The 9,288-nt window shown below is 61.9% G+C and overlaps 1 protein-coding gene across 2 annotated transcripts; it reads right to left on the bottom strand.

The window, feature by feature from the left end:
• Nucleotides 1-580: 580 nt before the first annotated feature.
• Nucleotides 581-8,716, bottom strand: LOC119715398 (protein YIF1B-like). 2 transcript variants are annotated; one of them, XM_072030212.1, is made up of 3 exons: nucleotides 7,394-8,716; nucleotides 7,074-7,336; nucleotides 581-2,256 (listed from the first exon to the last, which is right to left on the bottom strand). In XM_072030212.1, the coding sequence occupies exons 1-3, from the start codon at nucleotides 7,422-7,424 to the stop codon at nucleotides 2,146-2,148; spliced, it is 405 nt and encodes a 134-aa protein (XP_071886313.1). In that variant the 5' UTR covers nucleotides 7,425-8,716; the 3' UTR covers nucleotides 581-2,145. The 2 variants fall into 2 exon arrangements, with proteins under 2 accessions (XP_071886313.1, XP_071886314.1); XM_072030213.1 differs by lacking the exon at nucleotides 581-2,256 and adding an exon at nucleotides 5,223-5,338 and having other exon boundaries at nucleotides 7,394-8,702.
• Nucleotides 8,717-9,288: the final 572 nt, after the last annotated feature.

Below are 9,288 nucleotides of genomic sequence, written 5' to 3'. Positions count from 1 at the left end.
GCAGCACCCTTGGGACACTCAGTGAGGCATGTCTTCGCTCCTCCTTCTTCCCACAGCGGTTTGGAGGACATCTCTTCCCTGATGAGAGGCTGGACATCATCCTCACAGCCCTGGAAGCTTTACAAGACTCCAGCATCCATGACAAGCAGGGGGCCTGCAGCGTGCTGGACGCAGCCTTGGAGGACCCTGACTACTGGCTGACAGATGTAAGTGGCCTGTGGCCATGGCCCTGCCCTTGAGCTCTTCCAGGCATGGTTCCTCTCTCCTTCCCTGCCTCCCTCCCTGCCTCCCTCGCACATCGGGGTCTCTTGGGCTCCAGAAGCCACCTGAAGCCAGCAGAGAGCAATGGAAGGGGTCAAAGTTTGAGTGGCAGCTGTGGCAATGGCTGCGGTCTGCTGGCAACACCATTCCCACTTTGTCCCCCAAGGTGCCAACAATCATGGAGCGCATCAGGAGAAACCTGGGCAGCATCCACACGGCATCGGCGCGGCAGTGCCTGGACTCCCTGCTTCTCCAGATGACCAACATGATGCCCAGGGAAGAAGCCAAGAACTTGCTGCAGTTCTCTCCGCCACGTGACAGGTCCTGGCCTTAACATCCTTGAGGGCTTGTTCCGCGTCGGGAGATGCACCTGGAGACTCTCTGCTTGCCACACCAATGGCAAAGAGCAGGACATCCCCAAGGAGCACAGCCCTCCTTCCCACCAATGTGTTCCAGCCCTACTGGGCCAGCCAGGGCTGCAGCAGCCCAGCTGTCCAAGGCAGCCCAGAGTCCCCCTGCCCCCAGGGAACACCAGCTCAGCCCCCTCCTGCCTGCCCAGGCTGGGCCCTCAGTGCTCCCCAAGTCACAGGGGCTGCAGGACAGCCTGGGTCCTCTGGGGCTGGCCCAGTTTGTGGCCCTGCGGCTGAGGCAGCCTCACTGACAGAGTATTCTGGGCTTGCAGCACTGACCTGGCCATGTGGGAGGTGATCCTGGCCATGCCGAGGACCTTGGAGAATGTTTTAAACATCGTGTTGCAAGGCATCCCGCTGTGCCAGTGGTGCAAGGAAGTCACCGAAGACACGTGCATCCGTCGCTTGGCTGTGAGTTCCCAGATGAAACCTTGCTCCCAGCAGGGCTACGTGTGCCCCTTCAGGCACACAGGCACAGCCCTGTGCCCATCTACCCCCAAACTGCCAGCTCCCGCAGGACGTACGGACACATGGTCCCTGGGGCCGGCAAGCCCCCGTAGCTCCCCGCGCCTGGTGCCTCTTTGGTGCCAGCTGGCGCTGCCCCATCCCTGCCCAAAGGTGGGAGAAGAGGCTGCAGGGAGCCCTGCAGGCCCTGCCAGGCTCTCACTGCTCTTTCTTGCAGTTGCTGGCCCATAATTACACTCATGAGTTTGGTAACCCAGTGCACCTCCTGAGCTACCTGAGGCACCCAAGACCAGAGATGCGCTTGATGGTTCTGAAAGGGCTCTGCACCGTGTCAGAGAGCCCTAAGAAGGTGAGCGGGCCATCGTCAAGCAAAGCCATGTTGGCAGCCTGGGGCTTTGCTCTTCTTCCCTCCCGTCCCTCCCCGCTGCCAGGAAGCAAGGCAGGAGGCTGGTGCTCAGGAACCAGAGCCCTTTGCCCAGGGTGGTCTCTCACTGCCTCACGGAAGGGAAATGGTGTCTTTCCTACAGGCAAGGGAAATTCAGGTCGTGCTGTCAGACATTGTGGAGGCTCTGCAGGACACCAACACAGACGTGGTGCTGAAGGCCCTGCTTGTGCTGAGAAACGTGATGGCTCATGTGGAGAGGAGGGAGGCCAGTGGCCCGGCTCTGCAGCTGGCTGAGAAGCTCCTGCCACTCTTTGACCACGTAAGTGTGCTGCGGGAGCCCGAGCCCTCAGCTGGGCCCCCTGTAACGAGGGCTGCCCTTCAGCCCGGCCCTGTGGGCAGCACTCAGGCAGGGCCTTCCCAGTCTCCTCGTCAGCCCAGGCGCTGGGGAGCTCTGCTTGGGCATGGCTGGTGCGGCTGGTGGCGAAAGTGGGGTGGCTGGCGGGCAGCCTGCGATGGCAACCGATTGCGTTGCCCTTCACGGGCACCAGGCCTTGCAGCTGCCCCTGAGCAGCTCCTCTGGGAAGGATCCAGCGCTGAAGCATCTCACAGTGCTGGGAGCTCCCTTCACATCAGCCACGCTAATGCTGAAATTCCTCCTGTCCTCCTCCCTGCCAGGCGTCCAGCCAGGTGCAGGAGCACTCCATCTGCCTCTTCCAAGCCGTGGTGGAGGCTGTGCTGCGGCAAAGGAAGAAGGAAATGAAGAGGACGGTGCACAGGAGCCTTCTCCCACTCTACTTTCACATGAGAGACCAGAGTGAGAGCATAGCAAAGGTACAGATCTCAGAGCTGAGCAGTTATGTGGGCAAGGGTGTGCTGATGCCACAGGGTTGCTCTGGGGGATCACAGAATTTCTAGGTTGGAAGAGACCTCAAGTTCATCGAGTCCAGCCTCTGATCTCTTGCTGTGGTCTCTGGGATCTCTCTCATTGTGAGCTGCCTCCGATGGTGGCTGTCCCGTGGCCTTGCCTTGGCCACTGAACCCAGTGCACGCTACCCCTCACCACAGCCTCCCATAACGCGCTGGGAAAGGCTCGCAGCCCTGCCAAGAGGAGGGGACAGAGGGTCTCCTTCCCAAGGCTGTGCTGCTACCTCCCAACCTCTGCTGCTCCGCAGGCCTCTGGGAAAGCTCTCGCCGTGGCTGCAGAGTTTCTGCGACGCAAGGAGCTGAAGCGCTTGGCCCAGACAGAACAGACGTGGAGGATCGGGGAGTGCTTGGTAAGGACCCAACTTGGTTTGCCCCAGCTGGGCAAACGCGCCCGGCCAGAGCCCGCTGCCTGCAGCCGCATCCTCGCTCCCTTCCTGCCAGCACAGAGCCCCAGGGGGCTCTTCTGCAGGCCCCTCTGCCCTCCCTGCCCCCAGGATGATGGAGGAGACCCTGGAGAGGGTGTGCAAGCCCCGTGACCCTGCGTTCTCTCTCTCTCCAGCTGCAGCAGGACAGAGGCAGAGTAGAAGAATACCTGCAGCAGAGCCAGCCCTACCTGCAGGACACTCAGACCAACTTGCGACTTGAGGCCGTCAGATTCATTGGTGAGCCCAGCCCCTGGGTCCCTCTTGGGGCAGCCTTTGGCAGCCCCAGGCACTGCCCTGGCAGTGAGGCACAGCCCTGTTGCCCCCAGAGCCCCCCGACTGGGCCCTTGCTCCAGGGTGCAGGAGGGGGCACAGCCTGGCTGGCCAGGCCAGGGGCTGCGCTGCTGGGAGCGTGCTGGGGAGCGGGGCTCTGATGGGGTCTCTGTGTCTAGGTCTTGCTGCGCGCTACTGCGAGGACCAGAGCGAGGAGAAGCTGGATGAAATCCTCAGAGGTGAGTGAGGGCAGTGGGGGGTGTGCTGGGGCTGGGGGGACAGCGGCAGAGGCCCCCGTGCCTTGCCCTGCTCCAGGGAAGTGCTTCGGGGCGGAGGAGCAATGCAGCCATAGGAACGAGGGAGAGGAGACGGGGTAGCCTGTGGTGTCAGGGAATGGCCTCCCAGCCTGGAGCTGGGCAGTGCCGCTGAAAGGGTTGAGTGTCCCTGAGGAAGAGTCAGGGGAAAGGGCAGTAAGGCTGACAGAAGGTGGGAGCCTGTTGTAGAGCACGCAACCAGGACGAAGAGGGAGATGAGACAGCCTACAAGCAGCTAGGAGCAGGGTCACGATCGCTAGCCCTTGCTCTCATGGGGAAGCACAATAGCAAGAGGAAAGAGTCCAGGAGATTCCTGGAGTGTGTGAATCCTCCCAAGGGATGGAGGCAGGTGGTGAGGGAACCAGCTTGTGAAGGTGCCCCACTTGACCTGTGGTGCGCAGGTGGGGAAGGACTGGTGGCTGCATTTGGGACATTGCTGAGCAGCAGCTTTCAACGGATTCCTTTGTCCCTCCTGCTCCTCCTGGCCTGGGGAAGAGTCGAGTGGGGCTGGCATGCTCTGCAGGGGATGCCTGGGGATCTCTGCAAGGAGTGGGTTTTCATCTCTGCTCTTCTTTCTTTTGCAGTCCTCCAGCCTTCAGAGAACGACCCGGAACCCATGGTCTGTTCCCTGGCATTTCAAACCATCCTGATCCTGATGTCAAGGCATAAGGCAATGTCAGGACGGAGATTTCCACTGCCGTGTTGCCGCTAGCCCCGCAGCAGTCCTCAAAAGAGCAATATATATTTTAATAGAACTAGGTTGTTGTCTCGTTATTCCAGCAGCTCCTTCACAGTGACTCGGTGCCATGACGCTGAGCTAACTTGGAGGCCACCAAGGACCCTGAGAAGTTCCCTCTGTTCCCCTGAGAAGGCAACTTCCTTGTGAGGGGAACAGAGGGCCCTATTTGTTAGCCTGACCCTACCCGTAGGGAAGTCTGCTGCCTCCCTGGGGCTAGGGTCATGGACGTTGCCAGAAAGCTTCCCAACCTGGTTTTCCCCTCTGATTACTATCGTCTTTTGATAGTCCAGGCCGGCAGTGATAATACTGAAGATAGAAGCCTGAAGACTATCAAGCGGGACTTTAGGGGACTGGGACGGGTAGTGGATGGAGTGGGAGTTCAGGTGGTGTTTTTGTCCACCCCTACAGTGGCAGGGAGGGGTACAGAGAGGACTCACGACTCACTGGGATCCAGCAACTGCAACTCCTTCTTGCTGTCCTCTGTCAAACCTCTGTTCTCTACCACTAAGCTGTCCTCTGCTGGTCTCCTGTCCTCTGCCAGGCTGCTGTCCTCTACCGGGCTGCTGCCCTTTGACAGCAAGCTGTCCTCTGCTGGGCTTCTGTCCTCTGCCGGCAAAATGTCCTCTACCGGGGTGCTGTCCTCTGCCAGCAAGCTGTCCTCTGCTGGCCGGTTGCTGCCCTCAGAAGACCAGGTCTCCTGCCAGGCCAGCCTGGGCTGCCTGGGGGGCATGCCTCCCTCCTCATCAGATTCAGAAGGAGCCTCTGGAGTGGGAGAGTTCTCAAATAGAAAACGGAGGCTCCTTCGGGCAGGCGTGGGCTATGCTCGGGGACTCCTCGAAGGCCCAGTGCTCCTGCCCTGTCCGTCACTGCCGTGCACCGACGCTGAGGGTCCGAGCCACAGCTGCAGTCATATAAGGCGGACCCCTGGGGTGTCACCAAGGGAGGTCACCAAGGGTCCCATGTGACACGTGCCTGGGCTGGATGGGCCCCACCGGGCGCTGTAAGTTCGTGGGCGACACCAAGCTGGGCAAGGGGATCTGGACAGGCTGGATCAACGGGCCGCATCCAGCTGCGTGGCATTCAAGGCCAAATGCTGGGTTCCACACTTGGAATCATACAATATCCTGAGTTGGAAGGGGGCAGACCTGAAGGGATGAAAGACACGGTCTCCCGATGCCTCTTGAGCAGAAGGCCTTTATTGCCATTTTTCTCTGCTACATATACTTTCCCCGTAACCACATGCGCTGTCCACGCGCCCGAATCAGTCATACAATTCATTAGAGACCCTCAGCCACGCGCCTCAAGCCAGCCAGCAATTGACCACTGCGCAAAGCTCATCTTTAATGCTGTAGCCAAGTTAATTTATCTCCACCTTGTTCAAGTTTTTGTTACTAATGCCTAGTAAAAAAAGGGGCTTTAGGGCTTCGGGGCGACTACTTAAAGGATCAGGGGCACAGGTTGTGTTTGCCTCTGTCCTTCCGATAGGGGGGATCGATGCTGACTGTTGCAGGAAGCACGGCCGAAAGCACGACAGACACCAGTAGAGTCAGATCATGCTCCATTTTATTGCCCGAATAGCCTAACTTTTATAGAGAACTTAACAGGGGTGGACAGTGTTTCACACAAGGTTATTGGTCAAAAGCACTCAGACAAACAACTGCAAGAAAACAACCCCACTTGCAAGAAAACAACCTCCTTGTGATTAGCAGTCACATAGACCTTGTCCTTGAAGCCAGCTACTGGTAACAATATTTTTCTGAGTTCCTCAATTGGGCGATGTGGGAACACTGTCATGGGAACTTCTCATAGTTGCCCTGGTAGCTTGGTTTGCTCAGCTACAGCAAGCCATGGGATTTTTGCTGTTTCAAGAAATCCCTCAACAGCTGACAAGCAGACTCATCACATTAACACGTAGCTTCGGGACTGGTGCAACTGGTAGAACTTTGGGCTTGCTGATCATGGGAGGGTCTATGTGACACTGGCCTGCTACCACCAGATGAGATGCGCCTCCCTGTAGTGGTTTTACCTGGCAAGGTTTTGGTAGCACGGGGCCATAGGAGTGGCTTTTGTGAGAAGGATCTGGAAGCTGCCCCATGTTTGCTAAGGGCCCCTCTGCTGACCAGAGCTGAGCCAATAAGTCACAGAATCACAGAATCACAGAATTTCTAGGTTGGAAGAGACCTCAAGATCATCGAGTCCAACCTCTGACCTAACGCCAACAGTCCCCACTAAACCATATCCCTAAGCTCTACATCTAAACGTCTTTTAAAGACTTCCAGGGATGGTGACTCCACCACTTCCCTGGGCAGCCTGTTCCAGTGCCTAACAACCCTTTCGGTAAAGAAGTTCTTCCTAAGATCCAACCTAAAACTCCCCTGGCGCAACTTTAGCCCATTCCTCCTCATCCTGTCATCAGGCACGTGGGAGAACAGGCCAACCCCCACCTCACTACAGCCTCCTTTAAGGTATCTGTAGAGAGCGATAAGGTCGCCCCTGAGCCTCCTCTTCTCCAGGCTGAACAAGCCCAGCTCCCTCAGCCGCTCCTCGTAGGACTTGTTCTCCAGGCCCCTCACCAGCTTCGTCGCCCTTCTCTGGACCTGCTCAAGCACCTCCATGTCCTTCTTGTAGCGAGGGACCCAAAACTGAACACAGTACTCGAGGTGCGGCCTCACCAGAGCCGAGTACAGCCCCCCGTAGCCACCCATAGCCCCCCGTAGCCCCCAATAGCCCCCCATAGCACCCTAGAGCCCCCTATAGCCCCCCTAGCCCCATATAGCCCCCTGTAGCCCCCCGCAGCCCCCTATAGCCCCCCACAGCCCCCCGCCGCCCCCCCCCACCCCCCCCAATTCTCCCCCCACCCCCCCTTATCCCGCTCCTCACGTTCCGGTCCACGATGTCCCGGCCCTGGCTGGCCAAGCTGCTGCCGTAGGCGGCGGCCAGGCTGGACACGGGCTCGGCCAGGAAGGCGGCGGCGGGGGGGGGCAGGCGGGATGCGGAGGACGCCGGGGGGGCCGCCGGGGGGGCCCCGTAGGCCCGGGCCGGGCCGTGGGGGGGGGGGGCGGCCCCGCCGCTGGTGTCGTCGAAGAGCGGCCGCGGCTCCGCCATCCGCGGAGGGGCCGGGCCCGGGCCGCGGCGCTTGGGGGCTGCGGGGAGAGGAGAGGGGGGGTCGGGGGAGGGGGGGGGCGCCGGGGGGTCCGCACCGAGCCCCGCCGCCGCTCCCGGGGGCTCCATGGCGCTTCCGCTTCCGGTCACGTGAGGAGCGCGGGAGGAAGCTGTTGGCGGAGCGGCGGGGCGGGGCCGGAAGTGGCGGTTGCCATGGGGACGGGCGCGCGGGGCCGTGACGTCAGCAAGGGTGTGATGTCAGCAAGGCCACCGTGCCACCAAGGTGATGACGTCACCAAGGCCACCACGTCACCAAAGCCATGATGGCAACCAAAGCCATGACGTCACCAAGGCCACCATGTCCCCAGGGCCACCACGTCCCCATAGCCCCCATGGCCCCATAGCCCCCACGGCCCCATATCCACCATGTCCCCAGCGCCATCTTATCCCCAAGGCCACCACGTCCCCAAGGCCGCACGGTGGCCGTGGTGGCCCTAGGGCTGTCCCTGAGGTGTCGTGGCCATTTCCTGGCCACGGCGGCCATCTTGTCCCCAAGGCCACCACGTCCCCAGGGCTACCACTTCCCCAAGACCACCATGTCCCCAGATCCACCACATCCCTGTTGCCACCACATCTCCGTGGCCACCACGTCCCCAAGGCCACACGGTGGCCGTGGTGGCCCTAGGGCTGTCCCTGAGGTGTCGTGGCCATTTCCTGGCCACAGCGGCCATCTTGTCCCCAAGGCCACCATGTCCCCATGGCCACCACATCCCCATGGCCACCATGTCTCCGTGGCCACCATGTCCCCAGGATGACCATGTCCCCATATCCACCATGTCCCCATGGCCACCACGTCCCCAAGGCCACACGGTGGCCCAGGGGGGGCTGCTGCTGCTGGGCACCCTGGGGCTCTGGGTGCTGGAGGGGGGGGCGCGGACCCTCGGGACCCCCCCCGGGACCCTCAACGCCTCCGGGACCCCGCGGTGGGACCTGGCCTCCGCCTTCTTCTTCTCCACCACCCTGCTCACCACTGTGGGTAAGGAGCCCCCCCGCCCCCAAATCGGGACCCCCCCTCCGAATTGGGACCCTCCTAAAGAACCCCATGGGCACCAGGACCCCCCCAAGGGCATTGAGACCCCCGGGACCCCCATGAACCCCAGGACCCCCATGAGCACCAATTCCCCCAGGACGCCTCTGAGCACCAGGCCCCCCCGGGACCCCCCCAAGAACACCGGGACCCCCATGAACACCAGGACCCCCGTGGGCACCAGGACCCTCCATGGCCCCCCATAGGCACCGAGCCCCCTGAGAACCTCAGGACCCCCATGGGTTTTGGGACCCCCTTTAGCACTGGGACCCCCAGGCCCCCCCCCAGCCCCACCAGGACCCCCCCAGCCCACAGAGCCCCCCAGTTCGCCCAGGACCCCCATCACCACCAAGCCCCCAACCTCCCCCCACCACCCCCAGGGGTCCCCCCTCCCCTTTCACTTACCGGGGGGGGTCCCCCCCCTAAATTTCCCCCCCCCCCCCAGGCTACGGCCCCGTGGCCCCCCTGTCCCCGGGGGGCAAAGCCTTCTGCTTGGCCTACGCGGCGCTGGGCGTCCCCTTCACGGTGTTGACGTTGGCGGTGGTGGCCCGGTGGCTTTCGGTGCCGGTCACCCGGTGGCCCCGGCGCTACCTGAGGACGCGGTGGGGTTGGAGCCCCCGGGGGGCCGCCGGGCTCCATTTGGGGCTGCTGGCGGGGGCGGTGGCGGGGGGCTTCGTGCTGCTGCCTGCCGCCGCCCTGTGGGCCCTGGGGGGCTCCGGGAGCTTCTTGGACGCCGTCTTCTTCTGCGGCATGGCCGTCACCACCGTGGGGCTGGGGGACGCGGCGGGGGCACCGGAGGGGCAGCCCCCGCGCCACCTCTACCGGGTGGCCTTGGCCGGTGAGCGGGGGCGGGGGGTTAGGGGGGGGTGTTGGGGTGGGGGGCGTTGGGGTTTGGGGATCTGGGGT

The sequence above is a fragment of the Anas platyrhynchos genome, chromosome 33, assembly GCF_047663525.1.
Source record: "Anas platyrhynchos isolate ZD024472 breed Pekin duck chromosome 33, IASCAAS_PekinDuck_T2T, whole genome shotgun sequence".
Lineage (NCBI taxonomy): Eukaryota > Metazoa > Chordata > Aves > Anseriformes > Anatidae > Anas > Anas platyrhynchos.
This window is presented reverse-complemented; position numbering and strand designations above follow the sequence as displayed.

Coding starts and splice junctions, on each gene's coding strand:
- LOC119715398 (XM_072030212.1), bottom strand. CDS start 7,424: ATGGAGCCCCCGGGAGCGGCGGCGGGGCTCG. Junction 7,337..7,393: donor GGGAGCGGCGGCGGGGCTCG/GTGCGGACCCCC, acceptor CTCTCCCCGCAG/CCCCCAAGCGCCGCGGCCCG. Junction 2,257..7,073: donor GGGACATCGTGGACCGGAAC/GTGAGGAGCGGG, acceptor CCTTTGCCGCAG/CACAGCCTCCACCACGGCTT.